The sequence below is a fragment of the Coregonus lavaretus genome (assembly GCF_964263955.1).
Source record: "Coregonus lavaretus genome assembly, chromosome: 39".
NCBI classification, from domain to species: Eukaryota; Metazoa; Chordata; class Actinopteri; order Salmoniformes; family Salmonidae; genus Coregonus; species Coregonus lavaretus.
In genome coordinates, this window is record NC_140026.1 from 4,014,115 (window position 1) to 4,038,277 (window position 24,163).

General features: G+C 42.6%; 2 protein-coding genes across 2 annotated transcripts in view; one reads left to right on the plus strand and one right to left on the minus strand.

Annotated features, from left to right (window-relative positions):
• Positions 1-1,701: 1,701 nt before the first annotated feature.
• On the plus strand, positions 1,702-5,926 carry LOC311113067 (purine nucleoside phosphorylase-like). Its single transcript, XM_084156204.1, has 6 exons — positions 1,702-1,988; positions 3,558-3,727; positions 3,943-4,046; positions 4,417-4,592; positions 4,731-4,921; positions 5,071-5,926. Exons 1-6 carry the CDS (start codon positions 1,966-1,968, stop codon positions 5,292-5,294), a joined length of 888 nt encoding a protein of 295 aa, XP_084012330.1. The 5' UTR covers positions 1,702-1,965; the 3' UTR covers positions 5,295-5,926.
• Positions 5,927-6,149: 223 nt separating this feature from the next.
• LOC311113068 (calpain-1 catalytic subunit-like) overlaps positions 6,150-24,163 on the minus strand; it is an 18,939-nt gene continuing 925 nt past the window's right edge. Inside the window, exons 2-22 of the mRNA XM_084156205.1 lie at positions 23,165-23,846; positions 20,654-20,723; positions 19,029-19,147; positions 13,892-14,025; positions 13,493-13,661; positions 13,301-13,384; positions 12,984-13,069; positions 12,416-12,490; positions 12,059-12,219; positions 11,602-11,762; positions 11,433-11,444; positions 10,169-10,380; positions 10,005-10,044; positions 9,270-9,335; positions 9,124-9,181; positions 8,664-8,728; positions 8,445-8,513; positions 8,205-8,283; positions 7,908-8,024; positions 7,640-7,698; positions 6,150-7,287 (exon numbers count right to left, since the gene is read on the minus strand). Coding sequence (XP_084012331.1) covers positions 7,261-7,287; positions 7,640-7,698; positions 7,908-8,024; positions 8,205-8,283; positions 8,445-8,513; positions 8,664-8,728; positions 9,124-9,181; positions 9,270-9,335; positions 10,005-10,044; positions 10,169-10,380; positions 11,433-11,444; positions 11,602-11,762; positions 12,059-12,219; positions 12,416-12,490; positions 12,984-13,069; positions 13,301-13,384; positions 13,493-13,661; positions 13,892-14,025; positions 19,029-19,147; positions 20,654-20,723; positions 23,165-23,416 — 2,115 coding nt within the window. The 5' untranslated portion in view covers positions 23,417-23,846 and the 3' untranslated portion in view covers positions 6,150-7,260. The remainder of the gene's footprint in view (positions 7,288-7,639; positions 7,699-7,907; positions 8,025-8,204; positions 8,284-8,444; positions 8,514-8,663; positions 8,729-9,123; positions 9,182-9,269; positions 9,336-10,004; positions 10,045-10,168; positions 10,381-11,432; positions 11,445-11,601; positions 11,763-12,058; positions 12,220-12,415; positions 12,491-12,983; positions 13,070-13,300; positions 13,385-13,492; positions 13,662-13,891; positions 14,026-19,028; positions 19,148-20,653; positions 20,724-23,164; positions 23,847-24,163) is intronic.

The following is a 24,163-nucleotide window of genomic DNA, read 5'->3' on the forward strand; positions in this document are numbered from 1 at the left end:
TCATGTAGTCATCTAAATATTGTTTTTTTCCCATCTGAGATCTGATGCAACCAGGAAAGAGAATAGGGCATGGTGACAGTTGCTATAAAAGGCTCTAGAACATTTGTATTGATCTTTTTGGCCTGAAAACACAGGCCAACAGGGAACTAGTTGTTTTGACTGGAACTGTACAAAATTATTGAGCAACCTCCCCGAAGCTTGCCACTAAGTTTTGAATGCTAAATCATACAAAAAGAGAGACCACATATATATATATCTATATATCTATATATCTATATCTATCTATATCTATATATATATATATATATATATATATATATATAAATTTTTGGATTATCATCATGATCACATGTTCTATAATGTCAAAGACCTATTTAGGCCTAGGTAGGTAGGCCTTGTGTAACGTTGTTCGTTTAAAGAGAGGCATTAGTTTGAGAGGCTTGGTTGAAGACTTTGTGGCAACTAGTATCCATTAATAATAATCAAGTAATGTGATAATACACCAGTAATACACCTGTAATAGTTATAATAATAGTTAAGAATAAAGAGAATCTCATTACCTATTGGACTTTAACAGTCTATAACATGGCACTGCACATTATTGATGGTGTTATATTACCTAGTAGGCCATTGTCATCCTTCATGTTGACTGTAGTGCTGCCAGGAACATCTAACAATGTGTCATATGTAAATAAACACCAGTAGGAATGTGTAATTTGTAACTCACTTGATAACCTTTCTTCCCCTCTATTGATAACACAGCTCCATATCAAAGGGTGTAAAGGGGGTGTATAGCCTATAGGCCTAGAAGGGAAGTTAGAATCGTACTATATGACACACTATCTCACCAAGAGTCCTTATCTCACAATAACAATTGGTCAAGTAACACTTGTTATTGCCAGACATTACTGTATGTACAAGGTGGTAGCCTACACTAAAATTAGAGGAAAGAGGGAGGTGGTGTCCATCACACGTTGCTCATTGTTTTAGAGTTTATTTCTTATACTTGGAAGAACTTGTAGATCTTAAGATTGAAAGAGTATTGAGCTACTTTCTCAGCCTTTGCTCATTTCTGGCAAATTTCAGGTTGCAACATTTTTGCATTAGTTTTGTGCACTCAAGCGCATGTTCTCTTTGATGCAGTCCGTGCCTAACCCAAATAATGCAACAATCATCGGTTTGGTGTGACGAGACAAGTAAATCGCGTCACGCGTCAGGGTTAGGGTAAGGGTAGCCGGGTTAAGGGTAGGATTTAGGTTATGGAGGTCCCAAGGATTCCGGATAGCACTGACCCTTCCTTATAGGAATCCCCATCATCATATCCAAAAATCTATGAAACTGCTGAAAAATAAACAAGAAGTTAGGATACAATTTTTTACTGTCCCTTTTGTGAATAATCAACAGTAGACTACTCATGTGACACATGCCATAGCCTACAGGCAGTAGCCTTGATTGATCAAATATTTATTTGAACCTTCTAACGTGCCGAGCATTCTGAAGGGTGTGTCAGGGTTTGGGTGAGAATAAACTAACTCAAACAGACATGGAACATTTTTCCCATAGTCACAGTGCATTCTTTCTGTCCAGAATTGCGTAGTTTAAGAAGTTGTGCTGCGTGGTCCAATCCAAACGTCCGGATGTATTTGCGTCACCCAGGGGGAGGGTTAACCGAGAAGGTCTCCGTCTATAATTACACTGTTGACTGTACACTTATCAGATACAACGGTTCACTGGAAGACTACTGTACATCTCAACGGTTTTCAAATGAACAATTTGACCATTTAGATTATATAACATTATTATAAGTACCACTTACATTTATTTATTTTAAGTCTTTCATTTATTTTTTAAGGATTATTTTCCGCTTGAAGTTTTGCCGCCAGTCAAGTCTATATTTTGCGGTTACATTGAGCCAATTGATAAATCGCTGCTTTTGAGAGGATTCTAGTCACATTACTTTTCATAATGTTTCCAGAGTCAAGCACCGGGTGAGTAGCCTAAGGCTATTATTTCATTCATTCCATTCATGTTCTAGACGCGCTCCTTACATCTTGCTCCGCGGGCAACTGCGTAAGAGGAAATTGCATCATTCTATCGTTCTATTTGACCTTTATTTATTTTATTTACCTAACAGTACTCACCCGCTACTTTTTATTCAAACGTGGTGCTACTGTAGGACTAGTATCGCACATGGTCAAGTGTGCACGTGGAGGACATAGTAGTGTGTTTATTTTTAGATGAAACGCCAGAAATGGGTTGGTGTGGCTCTGGCGATTTACATGTGCGATGGGCAGCAGATGTGACGTGCGCAGTCTGGGGGGCATGCTCTTCAATTTGAGTTTGATCTTTTCATCGAAATTATACGATAGACTTGAAATCATATTTCGTATAGAAAAAAATGAAGGCTATGTATTGAAGCAGAATAGCATACTGTTTTAGAATAGCCTACGTCACGGCGCACCTTGGCTGCCGGACAGGATTTTGTGAAGGCTACGGGTGTGAGGTGGGTTTTTAGGGAGTCCTGTCGCATCCGTGAATGGGATTGGGGAAGCGGGGGACGCGCGGGTTAAATCATTTCCGACAACGAATAACCAGATGTGCTGCTTTAAAATATATATATATATATATATATATATAGTTTTTGAGAAAAATCTAAATAGTTATTTATTTTATTTTAGGATAACATTTGATTAAATAATTTCTGTATTTTTGTCCAAAAATAAACCAATATACTGAACCTTAATATTTATAAATACCCTTCAAATGTAATTCACACTTCCTATTCTGAAGGCCTATATTTCACAATTTATGAAAATTAAAAGATGCACTATTCAGAAATCGCTCCTCCATTTCCAGGTTGCTAAAATTCGAATAGTTCGCCCAATTTCTGTTTATGTGACAAAACAAGCAAGTAAAGTGTGGAGAATCATTGTACCATCTAAACTGCTGTGAAATATATTTTCCAAAACCCAAAATATTGTACTTTCAGCTGTTTGAAGCTGATGTACAAAACCCAAACTAAACTTGAGAACAGGAAGCAAAGAAATAGCGCACATAGTGCACATTTCAATGAGAATGACCAGTCTATAACACACATTTCTGTGTGAATTTGGTCACCCAAAAAGTTACATATTGCACCTTGAATAAACTATATAGCCTCATAAAAGAGGTGGTCTCAGGTTTATGTTTATGGTTATGGTTAGGCTGAGGCATCATGACTCCAGTGTGACTCTGAAGGAATGTGTGTATGTGTCCATAGAAGAGACCACACTCGGGAGGCGCACCCTTATTAACACACAGTTTTAGATTACTGCTCAGAAAAACATTTGTTTAGTAAGCACACATACAACACACACACACACACACACACACACACACACACACACACACACACACACACACACACACACACTTCAACTTCCCATAGACACTCTGACACATGCCATGGCATATCAGCTATGTGTCATGATAACATTGACCATGACATCCATTGGTTTTATTATAAAGTATAAGTAAGTATTTTATTCTAACATATATCTCGCTCCTCTGTGTTTCAGGAACATCTATGAGGACTGCAAGGCCACAGCAAACTGGCTGTTGGCCCAGACCTCTGTTCGCCCTCTAGTGGGCATTGTGTGTGGTTCAGGAATGGGAGGACTGGCAGACATGCTGAAAGACCAGGTGGCCTTCAACTACAAGGACATTCCCAACTTCCCCCAGAGCACAGGTGAAATATTATGTCTGTCAACTTGTTTTTTATTTGGTGAATCGGCATTGCAGTTGTATAGTGCCATGTGTAGGTCTAAGATTCTCTTGGTTGTGTCATCTAACCAGGGAAAACTCAAGTTATAGCCTATGGAAAAACACATGGTTCCATAAGATGTTTTCTGATTGGTTGCAGTGCGTCGTCGGTGCATTCTAATTGGTGGTTTTGTGTTACAGTGGATGGCCATGCTGGCCGCCTGGTGTTCGGGATGCTGAAGGGAAGGCCATGTGTGTGTATGCAGGGACGTTTCCACCTCTACGAGGGATACGCCATCCAGAAGGTACGGCTATCACGTCTGTTTTCTACCTAGTTACTGTAGCACTCAGACATCCAGTGCTCTTTTGATTACTTCACATGATAAGTAGAGAAGATAGATTCTTTATTTTTCCTTTATTAGGGGCAATCTGCTTTACAACACTAGTTAAATACAGATAACATATGACCACATTGGAACTAAGTGTTTTTTTACGCTTCCATGTGTCATGTATGAATTGTTTTACCCAAAAAAAATCAGTCGATGTTAGATATTGAAGTTTTGAGAATACAAACTTAGCACGAATCCTACATTAGAATATCCATGTATTAGCTGTACATAGTGATGTGTTATACCAGTGTATTTGTGATGTATTGACCATGTATTTGTGTTCCAGATCACCCTGCCCATGCGTATCTTCAGCTTGCTGGGTGTAGAGACGGTCATCCTGACCAACGCTGCTGGCGCTCTCAACCAGGACTTCAAGGTGGGAGACATCATGATCATGAAAGACCACATCAACATGCCTGGGTTCGCTGGCAACAACCCACTGGCTGGACCTAACGACGACAGGTTGGCTTGGAAAGCTTGTGTGTGTGTGTGTGTGTGTGTGTGTGTGTGACAGAGAGATCAGTTTGTTGAACTTGATTGCACACGCAATAGTTATGTGGCATTGAGGTGTAACCCTCCCCCTCTCTCCCTCTCTCCTAGGTTTGGCGTGCGGTTCCCATGTATGTCTGATGCGTACAACAGAGAGCTGCAGCAGCTGGCTGTGGATGTGGGACAGGAACTGGGCTACGGTGACTTCCTGCGTGAGGGTGTGTACTGTGTCCTGGGTGGGCCCTCGTTCGAGACCATCGCGGAGTGTCGCATGCTGCACAAACTGGGAGCTGACGCTGTCGGTACGTCTCATCTCTCCATGCCTCCCTCCTTGGAATAGTTTAATCACAACACCTTCACAATGCATTGGAAGTATTGAACTAAAATTGTTCTCTTATATTGAGTAAACCTATAGTTGATGCAGCTCTTTCTCTCTCTCTCCCTCCCTCAGGCATGAGTACAGTTCATGAGGTGATTGTAGCGCGTCACTGCGGCATGCGTGTGTTCGCCCTGTCCCTGATCTCCAACAAGTCTGTGATGGACTACGACAGTGAGGAAAAGGCCAACCACAAGGAAGTCCTGGAGACAGCCCAGCACCGCGCCATCCAGCTGCAGAAACTGGTCTCTACCATGGTCACCCGCATGGAGTACAACAACAACAATACCAATGCCTAAACGAACGAATGGAACCAACCACCAATCTCATAGAAATATAATTCCCACAACGGGAATCCCAATTCAAGTCAATGGGTAGCTGACGGGTGGACTGGCAGCCATTTTGAGTGTACCCATGAAGAGGCAGTCAAATTGCCGTGGTCTGAGGGGCTATTTCCCTTCTAGGAATTATATTTATATTGTGAAACTGGCCCTGGGTCACTAGAAACCGACCTTAAAGCTATGAAACCCAATGATCTGCGTTTGACTTTACAGTGCCTGATCTGAGAGCTGCGTGGAACAGTCACTTAATGGCTGACGCCTCACAGTTGTTGAGTCCCTCTCTCTTTTTAAAACATTCTTCCTATTTTCTAAACAATTCTATTTTTGTTATTATTGTTTTTTTTTATTGTTGCTATTATTTTTATTATTATTATTGTCTATTAGAAGTTAATAGTGTTAATTTAATATTGATCTGCAGGTGTAAATGTCTCGATTTAACATAACAATGAGAAAGCGATGAATCTGCTGTACATGTCTTAATGTGTGTATCCTGACTATAGATGTACATTAGCCATCGTAAAGTATTATTTCTGCACTTGTTCTTTTTTTTATATGAATGTGGCTACTAAAGGTTATATTTATGAACGTGATCAAGTCTTCTGTTTAATTGGGGGCGATTGGGCAGTTTATTGGTCGATGACACTCACTTCTGTGTAAAATGTTGTCTAGAAAAGATTGAGGAAGTAACTTGAGAATTCTTCACGGGTTGATATACAGTATTTACAATGGGACTCATTCCATGAGTCTGATATTGATTTTATAACATATTTTAGCCTCGCTCAAAACCCAAATTATGACATATCCACATTAATATAATTGTGTTCAGAAAGTTTTTATTAAAGTTTTGCAAAGATAGAAATAGAGAAGTTAGATCATGATAGAGATGGCATAACAAGTCCAGAGTGTACATGGTAAACAACAGTCATGTGATTGCATAATGCATTTAAGACATTTTGGCATTCATCTACACAGAAAATGTAAACTATAGTGTAATGGCAATATGAGTGTCATACTGCTTCTGGTTCCCTCAGTATCATAGTATATTTGGCAAGATGGGAAAATGGCTCCATCTCTATCCTTTCACAGGTTTATTTAATTCTCTTTCTGGCAAGGTAAGTGCATTTTCTACCTTAACAGAGGTTACATAGCTCCCCTACATCAAGACATCTGACATTACATGCATCAGGTTGAGGCCTGCTATTCCAATCAAACCAGTCATCCCTTATAACCAACATCCCAAATAGTAAAATAAAAAGACATTGATTTATGTTCCCCTTCAACAGTAAAAAAATTATCGATAAAATAAAGGTATATCCTTGAAGTCTCTGTGGCATCCATAAAAAAAAAGGATATCAAGTTGAGTATGCAGCATTACAGTGATATTGTTGGTTTTTCCATTGAAAAGTATTGATATATCCGACTATGATAAAACTCTCATGCGGGTGATTCAATCCTCTAAGGATGATCAAGTACTTCCAAAAAACAACAGCGCTTTGCCCTCTCTCTGCAGAGAAAATCATTTGACACAGCAAACTCCATACTAACACCACCACCCCATAGCCTATTACTGAAACAAACACAGGCCCCAACATGGCTGCTAAAAGGAAGCCGCCATGTTGAAAATATGACAAGGCATTAATGAAATTTGGCACAAGTCGTTAACAAAAAGTTTAGTCAGTATCAAAATCTCCCACCAACTTCTTCTATGTTTTGGGCCCCCTGTGAGTAGAGTTGTCTCCCTCTGTTTCTAAGGTAACAGGCAATGCTTTGGCACATGATGACCCCCATTCTAAATGTTGTAAACATTACAAGAGTTTTAAAATCCATGGACCTCTGCAGCGTGGAGAGGAGGGGCCAGGGAAAGGCACTTCTAAAATGACATTAGTGCAGCCTGGTGCAATAACATCACTGGGTCAGTCCATCTCTAGGCAAACATGGTCAGGGTGATCCACTGTAGAGAGAAGGTGGAGCGAGAGAGAGAGAGAGAGAGAAGGAATGGAGGTAAACAATTTGACCACTGCAAAAACAAATCCCAACTTTCCTCTACTCTACAGAGGGGATAGATAGAAACAAATCTCTCTCCCTGTTCCTGTCAGTGGAGGCTGCTGATGGGGAAGACGAATCATAATAATGGCTAGAATGGAGTCAATTGAATGGTATCAAACGTGGTTTACATTGGTTGATACCATTCCATTGACTCCATTCAAGCCATTACTATGAGCCGTCCTCCCCTTAGCAGCCTCCACTGGTTCCTGTATACACCTCGTAAACAGATGAGAGATAGAAATGTGAGATCTTCAGACCTGGAAGAAGTTGAGTTGTATGACTCCATCAGCATCTGTATCCAACGTCTTGAAGGTCTCTGCAAAGTAGTGGAGAGAGAATTGTAAGAAATTGCTATCCTGTTTTCAAGCACTCATAAATGTACAGTACGTAATACAATCATGTAAATATATTTCATTATTCGCAAACAATCAAGACTATGACAAGTATTGTTTGATGGCCAATTTGAAGTACGTTTATTAATACAAGGACTTAACAAAAGTATGGAAATATGAGAAAATGACTCACTGAACATGGTCTCCAGCCTGACAAGGCAGGTAACAAAGTTGTCAAAGTCAACTGCCAGGTCATCCTCAGTGTAGCGCAGTATGATCAGCTGGAACAGGTGGTTTGTCAGCTTGAACCCTGGGGAAATAGCAGACAGACCAAAGGTGGGAACCATTTAAAAGCTACATATGCTTTCATAAAGTACAGTGGGTCAGACGTCAGGTGTCCTGGTTTGTATGGTTGAAGACAAATAGTGATGAAACACTACAAAGGAACTGGATTGTGGTTTGAGGAAAGGAGGGACTGGGCTGTATTTACCTGAAGCCTCCAGGGCCATCCTCATCTCATAGGAACTCATGGTGCCTGACTTGTCCAGGTCAAATTGACGGAATATAGTCTAGAGAGAGAGAGAGAGCGACAGCGAGAGAGAGAGAGAGAGAGTAAGAAGACAGAGATGAGAAACTAGTGGAATGGCTCTACTGAGACTAGACAAGGAACTAATGAAGAGAGAGAAGGCTCAGTTTAACACAATGACTCAGGTGAATAAGCTATTCTCACCAGGTATCGTTTGATCTTCTCCCACAGCACATGGAACTCTGTCAGTCCCAGTTTACCACTACCATCAGTCTGTAGGACACGGTCAAGGTGCCTTGTTTATACAGACACAGACAGAGAGACAGAGGCAGAGAGACAGACAGACAGAGGCAGAGAGGCAGAGAGACCAGACAGAGAGGACTAGTCCTGTATAAAAAATATTGATCAATACACCAAGGATACGTCCATCAGGTTGATCATAGTCCGACAGGAATCTGGTCCAAATCCATCTGTCTTCAGATCTTTGTCTGTATCGGAGAGAGAGGGAAAGAGAGAGAGAGAGAGAGATAGAGAGAGAGAGATAGAGAGAGAGAGAGAGAGAGAGGAAGATGGAGAGAGAGAGAGAGAGAGAGAGAGAGAGAGAGAGAGAGAGAGAGAGAGAGAGAGAGAGAGAGAGAGAGAGAGAGAGAGAGAGAGAGAGGAAGATGGAGAGAGAACGAGAGAAATGGAGGATAATTTTATTTGTGCGTTATTGAGCTGTACCTGTAATATCCAAATCCAAATCCATATTTCCACTCTAGAATTTCTGCCTGGAAGGACCAACAGTTTAGGTCTCTGTTGAAGACACGTGGCTGGGTTTTAGTCACACATATAGAGATATATAATAGAATACTGTGTTCCTATTCTATTCCTGTAGACTCACGCTTGCTCATGATCCTGTTCAGAATAGTCTGCAGCTCTGTGGCACTGATCTCCATGTCCTGTAGGCACAAACAGAGAGAACATGAGAAAAGACTCCATCACACCCTTCACTCTGCTCTACCCTCATTGCCCAACCCGACTCCTCACCTCTCCAGCCAGTTGTCTAAACAGACTCTTGAAGCCAGCGTCGATCTGGCTCTCGTCCAGCTGGGACTGAAACAGAGACACAGAGGAACGTAAACTTACAGAGGAATGTAAACTCACAGAGGAATGTAAACTCACAGAGGAATGTAAACTCACAGAGGAATGTAAACTCACAGAGGAATGTAAACTCACAGAGGAATGTAAACTCGTAGAGGAATGTAAACTCACAGAGGAATGTAAACTCACAGAGGAATGTAAACTCACAGAGGAATGTAAATTCACAGAGGAATGTAAACTCACAGAGGAATGTAAACTCGTAGAGGAATGTAAACTCACAGAGGAATGTAAACTCACAGAAGAATGTAAACTCACAGAGGAATGTAAACTCGTAGAGGAATGTAAACTCACAGAGGAATGTAAACTCACAGCGGAATGTAAACTCACAGAGGAATGTAAACTCACAGAGGAATGTAAACTCGTAGAGGAATGTAAACTCACAGAGGAATGTAAACTCACAGAGGAATGTAAACTCACAGAGGAATGTAAACTCTTTACTTTGATTTGTTTAGTAATAGTGTATAACTAATTTATCAAACACACTTCTCTATGTCTGTGTCTGAAATGGCACCCTATTCCCTATATAATGCACTACTTTCGAACAGAGCTCTAATCAAAAGTAGCACACTATATAGGGAATAGGGTGCCATTTGGGACACATCCCACATCTCCTCCACTCACCTCTGCTGGTAGTTCAGCTGTGACATCATCATCCAGCTCCCTAACAGACAGAAAATAACACCAGTATCAATATCCTTCAATCAAATTCATCACCTTATACCATCCATAATCTCCATATCAACCTATCATATTTCCTGTCCACCTCTCACTTCTCCATCACTCACTCAGAGTCGGCAGGTTTCTCAGAGAAGACCCTAAGGACAAAGTCTCCCTCCTTCTTGGGTTCGAAGGTGGAGGGGACGATGATGTACTCCCCGGCAGGCAGCTGGAAGCGAGAGCTCACCTCTCTCAGATTGATGAAAAGCTCAGAGCGGGCGCTGGAACCGTGTGTCAGGAAGAAGTCTCTCTTCAGGTGGACGCCTGATTTACCCACATACTAAGAGGACAGAGAGTGTAGGGGGAAAATGCTGTGAGGGGGATGAACTCACTAACCCCTGACCTCTAACCTTTAACCCTTAACCCCTGATCTGCCCACATACTAAGGGCAGGGGAAAGCAGTATGAGCGAGTTAGTTAAACTAGGTGAACCTAACCCATGTACTAAGAGGATGGAGAGGAGGGAAAGCTCTGTGAGTGAATTAGTTTAATGAAATCTAACCCTTGACCTCCAACCCCTGATCTGCCCACATACTGAGAGGAAAGCACTGTGGGCAAGTTAGTTCACTTCAGAGAAGTTGAGTTCATTGCATCCTCTTCTAGGTGAACCTAACCCCTGACCTTCTAGGCACTGTGAGGGAAGTGAATATCTGAATCCTTGACCTCTGAGCTTTGACCTTAAAGCAGCAATCAGAAGTTGAAACAATAACAACGCGTTTTCCCCACCCCTGTTTCAGTAAAACGCTGAGGGACGGGGCTGGAGAAATGTAAACACTCTCCAATTTTTGGGACTATGGATGCAAGGAAAGACCATCCATGATATAGAAATTATAGTTTTAACCATGTTTTGAGGCTATATGGTGTTTGTATAAATTGACTTTGTTTACAAACATTGAAGTAAAACAAGCTTATATTTTGGGTTCTGATGGTGTATGACAATTCAACTATGCTCATGAGACATTTATAAGTTATATTCTTCAAGGCAGGCCTACTTATCATACTAGTCAAAAAATGGATGTAGCAACTGCAGATTTCCCCTTTAAGACCACAATGTTGCCACATAATGAGGAGAATGCTACCATGCATCTCCATATGAGACAATTGGCTGTGAGCCTAAGCACGAGCTGCACTGACCTTTCCGACAGGTCAATATAGGCTTTTTGGCAACATTCCACTTCTTCAGCTATGACACACTGTTCAACAGGTTTTAAAGCACTCTACATATCTAGAAAATGGACCAACAGGATCATAGTTATGCTGGACTCTTACAGCTTATCACAAGATTGACTTACAACCTAATGTAAAAGAATACTGGCCAGCAGAATATACATACCTCATTAGGAACCTGAAGAGAGAGACAGAAAAATACAGGAGTTAGATATAAACATCCAGTCAATTCTACTTATTCAAAACACTTTCCTTGACAAACTATCGTATTGCCTTGCTTAAACTTGAAACCTCAATGAAAAAAGTTTAACAAGAAACAAAGATCAGTTTCTTGCCTCGTAGATGGCGAATCCGATGGTCTCCATGTCCTGGCCCTCCCTGCGTTTCTTTCTCCGGTCCTTCTGCATGAGCGCCACCAGGAAGCTGCAATCTGATTGGCCGGCTATGTCGGGGTGCTTTAGGGCGACCTTGAATTGCGGGTTGATCCAGAATGTGGCTAGGGATTGTGGGGGAAACAGTGATTAGAAGACTCTAGAGAAGGAAACATTTTAATCAACTGTGTATTAGACACCATTTCTTTATCCTCACGCAATCAGTAGAAGTTGCTTTTAGGTACATATCTAGCTTCAACCTAATCATAATCTTAACCATGGGAGGAAAACATAACTCCTTTACTCAGTAACTAGGAGCAACTGGCTTTATCCTTCTCTCTTTGCTACAGCCTCTTCCCTGCCTCCTTCCCTCCCTCCTTCCCTGCTTCCTTCCTTCCATCCTCCCTCCCTCCCTCCTCACCAGGGAAGTTTCTGCAGCCCCCGGCCGTGCTGCCCGACCTCCACTCCCCCTGGTAGACGGCTGAGCTCCACTTCTTCTGCTGGGTGGCCTCCAGGGCGTCTGCTGTCAGGTTGCAGATCTCCAGACGTGTGAACTCAAGCAGGAAGTCACTGAACGACATCCTGATAGAAGGGAGGGAGGGAGGGAGGGAGGGAGGGAGGGAGGGAGGGAGGGAGGGAGGGAGGGAGGGAGGTGGAGAGTCGGTCAGGTATACAATGCATTAACGCACACATACTTTGAAGTATCATACCGATCGGCCAATAAGACATCAGACTTGGTATCACAAATACACACACATAAACACACACACACACTCACCAGAACTCCCCGTCCTCACTGCAGTTCTGGAGTCGCCCTCTGACTGAGCGTTCAACACCCTCCCACTCTCTGGAGCTGAAACATCCACAAAGAAAACACATCACTGACTGTATATCAACAACAACCAGTAGTTATATGATATATGATATGACAGCTATAAACTCACTAGTTATATGACATATGATATGACAGCTATAAACTCACTGGTTATATGACATATGATATGACAGCTATAAACTCACTGGTTATATGACATATGATATGACAGCTATAAACTCACTGGTTATTTGATATATGATATGACAGCTATAAACTCACTAGTTATATGATACATGATATGACAGCTATAAACTCCCTAGATATATTATACATGATATGACAGCTATAAACTCCCTAGATATATGATACATGATATGACAGCTATAAACTCCCTAGATATATGATACATGATATGACAGCTATAAACTCCCTAGATATATGATACATGATATGACAGCTCTAAACTCCCTAGATATATGATACATGATATGTAACATGAGAGGTGTAAAGTGGAGCTTCTGTCTCTTACTTGTCGCTCCAGGCCCCAGTCCACTCTATCTCTCCCCAGGGGTTGCGGATGCGGACCAGTTTGGTCATATTCCCCCTGTACACCACCTGATGGAGAGGGATACTGCATTACACAGACGTATAGAAGCTGTGTCAATCAAACTGATGCAAAGGGATACACATTTGTATTGGTTGCAACGCTGTCTTTTCTGTCCAATTGGATGTAATTATTGTACTCACTGTTCAGAACCCCACTAAAACAGATTGTAGTCGGGGAAATTAACCTCTTAGTGTCAATCAAACCAGAGCACTGGAGATCGGACAAGGTCATTGGCTCACCTGGTCGACCCCAGTCAATGAGTAGGCGTGGCCTTTCACTAGCTTCTTAAAGGTCACGGCCTCCATGTCATGACTGCCGGTGATCTGGGGATAGAGAGAGGACACGGTCAGGGAGGACACACACACACAAACGCACGTACAAACACTGCTACATGTGTCTATTCAGCGTATGTGAGGGGTATCAGTACTGACGTCTATGGAGCAGCCCAACAGCGAGCCTCTCTCCACAGCCCGGCTGATGATGCTGTAGAGGTCAGAGGGCGCCTTCCTCAGATCGAACATCTCCGTCACCCCTCCTGTGAAGTCCTCAAAACCCTCTGACGTACTGCCTCCCGACAGAGCCTCGTAACAGCCATTCAACCTGCAACAAGGGTTGACAATTCTGTGTCAAAAGTCACAAATCACTGTACAATGTGCATATAGACATATCATTTTACATTTAGGTCATTTAGCAGACGCTCTAATTCAGAGCGATTTACTGATATGATAACACAGACAGAGTGAAATAAATGCAAAGCCCATGTTTACATTTGAATCCTTCTAACCACCCTCTTCTCCTCTCCTCTCCTCTCCTCCCTCCTCCCTCCTTACTTGGCATAGGCCTTCTCCAGCAGGGCGCTCCAGAACTCTCCTCCCTCGGCAGAGTGGACAAACAGCACCTTCCCATCCTTCACCGGAAGCCTGTCATCGATCACCACCTCCACCCACTCCCCATACTGCCAGAACTACAACACACAGACAGTAGGGAGTTTATAACAATCTCAGAACTACAACACACAGACAGTAGGGAGTTTATAACCATCTCAGAACTACAACACACAGACAGTAGGGAGTTTATAACCATCTCAGAACTACAACACACAGACAGTAGGGAGTTTATAACCATCTCAGAACTACAACACACAGACAGTAGGGAGTTTATAACCATCTCAGAACTACAACACACAGACAGTAGGGAGTTTAAAACCATCTTAGAACTACAACACGCAGAGAAGAGTAGAATTTGACATTTTTTTTGACATTTTAGTCATTTAGCAGACGCTCTTATCCAGAGCGACTTACAGTAGAGAGTGCATACATTTTAATACTTTTTTCGTACTGGTCCCCCGTGGGAATCGAACCCACAACCCTGGCACTGCAAGCACCATGCTCTAACAACTGAGCTACACAGGACTAGAATGAAGGGAGTTGTCTCTGGAAGCTGATCTACGGTCAGTTTTACACGTGGTTCATATTCATGTTACTTTACACACCAAGAGTGAATACACAGAACATTGAAGACAACAAACAAATCCCCCCTGAGGATAAGCAGGGAGTTTATGATGTGGTCCTCTGTAGCTCAGCTGGTAGAGCACGGCGCTTGTAACGCCAAGGTAGTGGGTTCGATCCCCGGGACCACCCATACACAAAAATGTATGCACGCATGACTGTAAGTCGCTTTGGATAAAAGCGTCTGCTAAATGGCATATTATATTATTATGATCACTAACAGCCAATGACCACCAGGGGTCAGAGGTGGCACTAGAACCAGCTCATCATAAATAGAACTCAACAGGGGAAATAAGGAACTAAGACTGAGGTAACAACCAGAGGAAGTCATGGGGGGTTCCATGTAACCTGCCTACACCACTGTGATGTTAGTACGCTTTTAGAGGGAGAAACACAGGCTACTCAGTAATGTATCATACTCCTCAGCTGCATGTAACTGACTGATGCAATAACGGCAAGGCAATTTAGCTCCACCAGACTAGATCAGATCAGGGGAACCAGGGCCATGTACAGTATATATGAGCTATATGGCTCTGGGAAACACTAATGGAACTATATTGAAGACATTTTTCTCTAAAGTGTCAGAACCAGAAGCCACAATGACACCCACTAGATTCCCACTGTTCAGACTCCTGACTCCCACTGTTCACCCACTAGATTCCCACTGTTCACCCTCTAGATTCCCACTGTTCAGACTCTTGACTCCCACTGTTCACCCACTAGATTCCCAATGTTCAGACTCCTGACTCCCACTGTTCAACCACTAGATTCCCACTGTTCAGACTCCTGACTCCCACTGTTCACCCACTAGATTCCCACTGTTCAGACTCCTGACTCCCACTAGATTCCCACTGTTCAGACTCCTGACTCCCACTGTTCACCCACTAGATTCCCACTGTTCAGACTCCTGACTCCCACTAGATTCCCACTGTTCAGACTCCTGACTCCCACTGTTCACTCACTTGATTCCCACTGTTCAGACTCCTGACTCCCACTGTTCACCCACTAGATTCCCACTGTTCAGACTCCTGACTCCCACTGTTCACCCACTAGATTCCCACTGTTCACCCACTAGATTCCCACTGTTCAGACTCCTGACTCCCACTGTTCACCCACTAGATTCCCACTGTTCAGACTCCTGACTCCCAAACAGTGGCAGTGGAGGTGGTATAGAGCATAGACATACACAGCTGAGCTGTTATTGTTTCTGTGCGTGAGTGTGTGTGCGTGAATGCGTGTGTGTGTGTGTGTGTATGCCTGTGTACGTGCATTTGTGTGTGTGTGTTTGTGTGTGCGTACGCACGTGCATGAGTGTGTATGTGCCTATGTACATGCATGAGTGTGTGTGTGTGTGTGTTTGTGTGCGTGCATGAGTGTGTGTGTGTGTTTGTGTGCGTGCATGAGTGTGTGTGTGTGTTTGTGTGCGTGCATGAGTGTGTGTGTGTGTGTGTTTGTGTGCGTGCATGAGTGTGTGTGAGCATGTGTGTCTGTGTGTGCACGAATGTGTGTGTGTGTGTGTGCATGAGTGTGTGTGTGTGTGCATGAATGTGTGTGTGTGCGTGTGTGTGATAAAGATCTCTGCAAAAAAGAGTGTATAAAATAAATAATACTAATACTGAGCTATATTGTATGTTCAAAAATATATATTTAATTTATACTAGTACAATTGCTTACAAAAAGAGATGTTGTTTAACAAGTAGCATGTTGTTTCTAAAAAAGATAGGGGTCAAAATGATTGCTAGCCCTGTTCCAATACCAATAATACATGGGACAGTATATAACGCTTTTCAATTACCTAAAGGCACTTTACAATTGTAGAAATTAAGAAACAAAAATGTAGATAAATACAAGACAATACCTTTTAAAAACTCACTCCGTGGATAACGGCACTGGGCCTTCTTTTAAAATGTTTTATGGGATTGGAGACCACCCATTCCTCCATACAGAATCTTTCCAGATCCTTGATATCCTTCGTCTGCTCTTATGGACTGTCCTCTTTAATTCAAACCACAGGTTTTCAATGGGGTTAAAGTCCAGAGACTGAGACGGCCATTGCAAAATGTTGATTTTGTGGTCAACTAACCATGGTTTAATGGTTTTTGAATGGTTTAAGCTCCCTAGCAATGTGTTCTCCAATCTCATAATCACAAGGGCAGGGTGCTAGAGTATTGAAAACAGGGGTGCCAATCATTTTGACCCTCATCTTGTTTTAGATAATTTTTCTTACTTTTTTTTAAACCCAGTGAAGTCAACATCTGATGAAACTAACACTGTAAAAGTGTGATTTTTTATCAAGTGTTATTTCCTGATAGTTGCTTGTTGAAAATACAATCTACACAGGACCTTCTAATCAGCCGGTTTGCTTAGGCGGAAGTTTCGGCTTTCCATGGTGCCATCACCATGCGGTGAATTGATTAATAGACCAACAACAAAGAGGGTTTCAAAACGCTCTGCCAATAACAGCTAGTTTTCAGTTTTCCCCTTCCCACCCAGACCACTGCCAGACAGTGATAAGAAATATTATTGCTTGATAAAAATGTTTGCCCATTTTAAGTAAGGTACTTAATTGTTACCCATAAATGATATTGATATAAAAACAGCTGCATTTGGCCTTTAAACAAACTCTATTTAGCTGAGAAATTGTATTAGTATAAAATAATATAATTTCCAAAAGATTTTGAGCATACAATATAGCTCAGTATTTGTATGATTTATTTTATAAAGTCTTTCTTGCTCATCTTTATCAAGGGTGCCAATCATATTGGACCTGACTGTACGTGTGTGAGTGCAGAGGTGGCACCACAGGTCCCAGAGTGGTGGGGCCATTTTATTTCTCCCGATGGTAAAACTCTGGAACTTAGTTCAGCAGAGAACTTAAGGGTTGCCCTATTGCCTGGGCCAAGTGAAATGAGCAGTCGGGCAAGTTGATCCTGCTCTAAAGTTGCCACGTGATTTATTTTGACTGAAAACAACTAAATAAAACAGATCTTTCTGGTTCATCCCAACTGTTTAGGTGAAAGACGGACAATTAATGCATTTATGGCAGCCGGGCAAGTTCAGCCTGCTCTGTGGTTGTCCCATTAGGCAGGGGATTTTGAAAACAACCAAACTGCAAAGAATTCTACTAGCCAACATACAGTAGCTACACTGGGGTGTCGCAAAAGCAATAGATCTTTTTACCTGCTAAACTGAGAAGCATCACAACACTCCCTCCTCCACTGACACACACAGAGGGGGAATCCCACTATGATCACATTACTGAATCTACACTATTAGCCTTTATGGGGCATATCCTAACTTCCACTTCAAGTTGAACGCATTGATGACAATTGGAGACTAAGTGAACATTTTACGTAGGTGGAAGTTAGGATGTGTTCCTATCATAATTATATCTCAATGTATCAATTAGCAGAGTTGGGGTCTGATCCAAATAGACTCCAATCAATTTGTGAACTGAATTGCATTCCAGTTCAACGGACAGGATAATTTAACTTAAATTGACCCCAACGTTATCACAACAATATCTGAGATAAACACACCAGTGCTGGCTACAAGAAAGTAAACCATATCGTAGTCAGAGCCAGCAGCACTTAAAGTAACTTAAAGTAACTATCGAGTGTTTCCAGATTTATATGAAATATTACCTATAATTAATTACAATATGAGTGAAATACTCCAACCCCCCCCCCCCCCCCCCCCAAAAGAAAAGGTAATTAAGTATGTTAAAAAGCAGCTTTTCCGTGTTGTAATGGTGTGCGCGTACCACAACCACAGAATGGTGTGGCCGTATACCGGTTATGAAAAATATTAATGCGAATAGACTACTGATTGGCCAATGAGGTTGGATGATGTCATTCTCTTTCAGGAAATAGCAAGCATTTTTGAAACGGTCTGTTTGAAATACAAGTTTGAGGTTGTTGAAGTGTTTTTTCTTCAATTCATGCTTTGGCCACAAATACGAGTATAAGGCGAGTCAACAACATTATTGGGTATGAGTTAACAGAATATATCCTTTTAAAAGTGAGATTTTCACTGGACAGTTACTTTAAACTGTGCAGTTAATTTACCCTTTCAATTTCTGATAAGAAGGTTTGTGTGAGAGGTTTGGTTTTGTGTATAAAGCAAAGTTCATATGATGAAGGCCTGGCAAGAAGCAGGAAGAGGTTGCTCGGTTCTTTTGTGATGTACTCAAATCCTACCTAGGTGTATTGTTTGCAGATAAAGTGTTTATAGCTGGTTTATTACTGAGTAACTATGACAGTTTAGATTTTGACTGAACTGTCCGTAAACGTTAAGGAGAGAATTTAGGCCGCTAAATATTGAGAGTTGTTTTGTTTTTTTTACGCCTTTTCTTAAACTTCTTGAGCGAAATATCAACTGTAGATCCAGTATTTGGGAAATCAACAGGAATATCTTGATATACAGTAGTAATAGAAACAGGAAGGGAGTGTGTGTTGACCTGGAAGTGGAAGATGCCAGCGTACTGTCCTCCGAAGTCCTGTCCATGAGGAACAACTCTGTGGAGGAGATTATCGTTCAGAGTCAACGAGGCTATGGCTGCCAGCAACCAGCAGTCACCTGTAACACACACACAAACAAACACAAACACACACACACACACAAACACACACACACACAGGCAGGCACACACACACACACAACATATAACGTCAGTCATAGGTAGACTACGGCAACGATAGCAATGCATTGTATCAGTCATCCCTTCAAGAAGTCAACAACCATTCATTAGAAGGGTGAGTTTTTTCTGACCACATGTTCTGACCAGGAAATACTCTGTCTGCTAGTCATAGCATTCAACTAATGCCCAGGCTTTTTCCTGCTCTAGTAACACAGTAAGGTAAAACTCCTACCGTTGTTCATTATTTGAATATTTTCTCGCCTCAAGGCTAGGTGAAGCTAGCTATCTGACAACAACACGTACTCTTAGACATGACTTATTCATTACAGACAGATCCTGCTCTCTGTTTCTGTCTGTTGTGGGAACGGAGCACTTCAGCCTAAAGTAGTAAAAACCTTGTAAAACTGGAATGCACCTTATAAGGAACCTGTAAAGAGAGAGGGGTCAGAGCATCTGTTAACACACACTTCACCCTGACCCTATGAAACCTACCATGAGTGTGTTTGACTTTCAACTAGACCAGTATGCTGCTTCAATCATTACACCTACAGTAACTCTAACAGAAGAGGATATAAGGCAACGCCCCTGCATAGTATAGAGGCTACTATTTTGTTTTTAAGATGTGAGATAGCAGAGTGGAGTATAAATGATGCATCCTCTGCAGGGTTTAGAGGAAAACACCTCAATATCAATCATAACTGTTCTGTGGGCTAATTCCTCTTTCTTTCTCCCTCTCTCCATCTCTATCTCTCCCCTACCTGTCTCTCTCCCCCCCATCTCTGTCTCTCTTCTCATTTGTTAGTGTTTATTTAACCAGCTAAGTCCCATTGGTATACACATCTCTGAGCTTGCCAAGAGGCAGCCTCATAATCATACTTACAAATACAATTCTTCCCCTGGCTCTCTCTCTCCCCAACCTCTCTCTCCCACCTCCTACCTCTCTCTCTCCCCAACCTCTCTCTCCCACCTCCCACCTCTCTCTCTCCCTAACCTCTCTCTCCTTCCTCCCACCTCTCTCTCCTTCCTCCCACCTCTCTCTCTCCCCAACCTCTCTCTCCTTCCTCCCACCTCTCTCTCCCACCTCCCACCTCTCTCTCCCCCCAACCTCTCTTTCCCCAACCTCTCTCTCCTTCCTCCCACCTCTCTCTCTCTCCAACCTCTCTCTCCCACCTCCCACCTCTCTCTCTCTCCCAACCTCTCTCTCCTTCCTCCCACCTCTCTCTCTCTCCAACCTCTCTCTCTCCCCAACCTCTCTCTCCCACCTCCCAACTCTCTCTCTCCCCAACCTCTCTCTCCTTCCTCCCACCTCTCTCTCTCTCCAACCTCTCTCTCCCACCTCCCACCTCTCTCTCTCCCCAACCTCTCTCCCAACTCCCAACTCTCTTTCTTCCCTACCACCACCCTCTCTCTCTCTCTCAGTGAAAGCTGACTAAGTGGTTATTCACCCAGAGCTCCCTGGCAGATATCAGTGCGAGTGGCTCCATCCACTATAAACTGGGGACGGGTACAGATCTCCTGTCGAGAGAGAGAGAGAGAGAGAGAGAGAGAGAGAGAGAGAGAGAGAGAGAGAGAGAGAGAGAGAGAGAGGGGAAGGAAAGAAAATAATTAACAAAAAAACAGAGCAAACTAGAATGCTATTTGGCCCCAAACAGAGACTTCACAGTAGCAGAATACCTGACCACCGTGATTGACCCAAATTTAAGGAAAGCTTTGACTATGTACAGACTCAGTGAGCATAGCCTTGCTATTGAGAAAGGTTGCCGTAGACAGACCTGGCTCTCAAGAGAAGACAGGCTATGTGCACACTGTCCACAAAATGAGGTGGAAACTGAGCTGCACTTCCTAAACTCCTGCCAAATGTATGACCATATTAGAGACACATATTTCCCTCCGATTACACACAAACCCAATTTTGACAAACTCCACCACCAAAAGGTGGTGATGATAACCTTCGCTGAACACTGACATTTCACTTTTCCTTTCACCACACTGCACCTCAGCACTAATAACTGCTGTACTCTTCGCACACTGACCACCATGTAATCTCTGTTGTCAATCACCCAAGTGATTCATAGACTAGGTCATAAAATCTAAAAAAAAAAACGTTTTGGATAAGACATTTCCGCCACGCTACTGGGTACTGTATCTCCTGTCTCTGCCTCCTAACCATCACTCGTCCACAGTTAACTCAACACAGAGCAGTGTGAGAGCTAGTTAGCTACACTATACAAAGCTCTTTCCACATTTTAGGCAGTGAAGCGGAGCGGTGTGGTGTGTGTTCTCTCCAGAGATGTCAATATTACAGTTCTGAGGGGCGAGGCGTTGGAGGAGATGCATTCTGGAAGGGACTGAGTAGAGATGGAGTGTGAAGAGTATTACGAAAGAAAGGCATGCCAGCTAGAATACACGCACACATACACATTCGGCATGAAACACACACACAGCATTAAACAGACACACACAGACACACACACACAGTTGGGCGCTGGAACACGCATGCACACACACACACACACACACACACTGTTGCCTTTATAAGAGAAATAATGATGTCCTAGTCATGCTGTATGAGGGTAGTGTTATAAAATGTTGTGTTGTCATATTCATAGGGGCCCATTAAGGATCGGGACTAAACTCAGTAAGGCTTAGTAAGGACAGTCTAGGTTCAGTCAGGGTTTTCCTATGAATAGTCCATATAACTTGGGCCAAAAGTTTTCCTGGTCAGGTGATGTGGCCTGCTCTAAGATAGGGACTATAGGGTCAGTAAGAATACATTCTAGGTCAGTTAGAATATGTTCTAGGTTCAGTTAGAATATGGTCTAGATTCAGTTAGAATATGGTCTAGGTTCAGTAAGAATATGTTCTAGATTCAGTTAGAATACGTTCTAGGTTCAGTTAGAATATGTTATAGGTTCAGTTACAATATGGTCTAGGTTGAGTTAGAATATGTTCTAGGTTCAGTTAGAATATGGTCTAGGTTCAGTTAGAATATGGTCTAGATTTAGTTCGAATATGGTCTAGTTTCAGTTAGAATATGGTCTAGGTTCAGTTAGAATATGGTCTAGGTTCAGTTAGAATATGTTCTAGGTTCAGTTAGAATATGTTCTAGGTTCAGTTAGAATATGGTCTAGATTCAGGAATAATACATTCTAGGTTCAGTAAGAATATGATCTAGGTTCAGTTAGAATATGGTCTAGATTCAGGAATAATACGTTCTAGGTTCAGTTAGAATATGGTCTAGATTCAGGAATAATACGTTCTAGGTTCAGTTACAATATGGTCTAGGTTCAGTTAGAATATGGTCTAGGTTCAGTTAGAATATGTTCTAGGTTCAGTTAGAATATGTTCTAGGTTCAGTTAGAATATGGTCTAGATTCAGGAATAATACATTCTAGGTTCAGTAAGAATATGATCTAGGTTCAGTTAGAATATGGTCTAGATTCAGGAATAATACGTTCTAGGTTCAGTTAGAATATGGTCTAGATTCAGGAATAATACGTTCTAGGTTCAGTAAGAATATGATCTAGGTTCAGTAAGGACAGGTAGGGCCAAATGTTTTCCTACATCTAGCTGATAACTAGAGCCCAAGGCAATGTAGTCAGGAAAAGCTCTAGCACTATAGGGTCTGCGGGTTTTCACTCGGAACTTCCCTCACCTGGTTGCTTAGGTCATAATTGGACACAAATTGAAAGGCAATAACAAAAACCAGCAGACACTCAGCCCTCCGTGGAATGGATTGACACCCCTGAATGGATTGACACCCCTGAATGGATTGACATCCCTGAATGGATTGACATCCCTGAATGGATTGACATCCCTGAATGGATTGACACCCCTGAATGGATTGACACCCCTGAATGGATTGACACCCCTGTACGGTATGACACCCCTGGACTAATAGGGTCAGTAGGGAAGGAGAAGGGTCAGCCTAAGCTCCAGCCTCTGTATCATCTCACCGTGGGTCTCTTCCAGCGTACTCCCTGGGTCTTGGAGGAGCGGGGTCCCAGCTCGTTGAACCCCAGAGAGGAGGCGGCGCAGGGGAACAGGCTGTCCTCAAACAGGCTGCTGCTCTGGAGACACCGGGCCCTCAGCGACTCAAAGTCCTGACCCTGGAACTTGACGGCGTTGTGGTTCTGGCCCAGACCCTCGTCCCGGTCCCACTGGCTCCGCAGCTTGGCGGCCATCCCCGAAGCGTACACCTGCTCCATTCTTACCTACAGCAGTCGGCTGTGGCAGAGGTCTGAGGTCACTGCTGATCCAGGGAGCCTGTCAGGGAGGAGGTTTATGGCTGATGTCCAATCAGGAATCAGACAGGGAACAGACAATTAGGAGGTGTGAATTAAAGATGAGGTGGGGATAATAGGCTGTGACAGGCAGTTGGCTTAATGGAACACAGTGACAGTCTTAGTCATGTAAAGGTGACAGAGTGGGGACTGGAGGATGACTGGAGGATGACTGGAGGATGACTGGAGGATGACTGGAGGATGGGCTCAAGAGGAAGACGTTTTCTTCACAGCACCAGGCAGATCTCAGAGCCACGGCAACAATATGAAGCAATTCACTGTTTGGCTGGCTGAAATTTTTGCAGAAAGGGCTCAGAAGCCAATAGGATGAGACTATACCTTGTTGTCCCCACCCCTGGAGAAGAGAGAGAGAGAAAAAAAGATAAATTAAATTCAAAAACATGAATACCTGCTATTGTTAAACGCCTGTAAGAATGTATACTTCATTCAATTACAGGCTTGTTCAGCTCTGTGCAGCACAGAAAAAAAACAAGATACACAAGTATGACAGAGAGTTAGCAAATAGTCTCCCCTACCACCTATTCATTTTAGCTAGTAGAGGATTACTCACAATAATAGTCCCATCATTCAAACTGACTGCAGTTCAGTTCTCTATTGAATAACACTGTAACACACTGTGAACAGCGTTGAGTCATAAGTGATTGTCTCGAG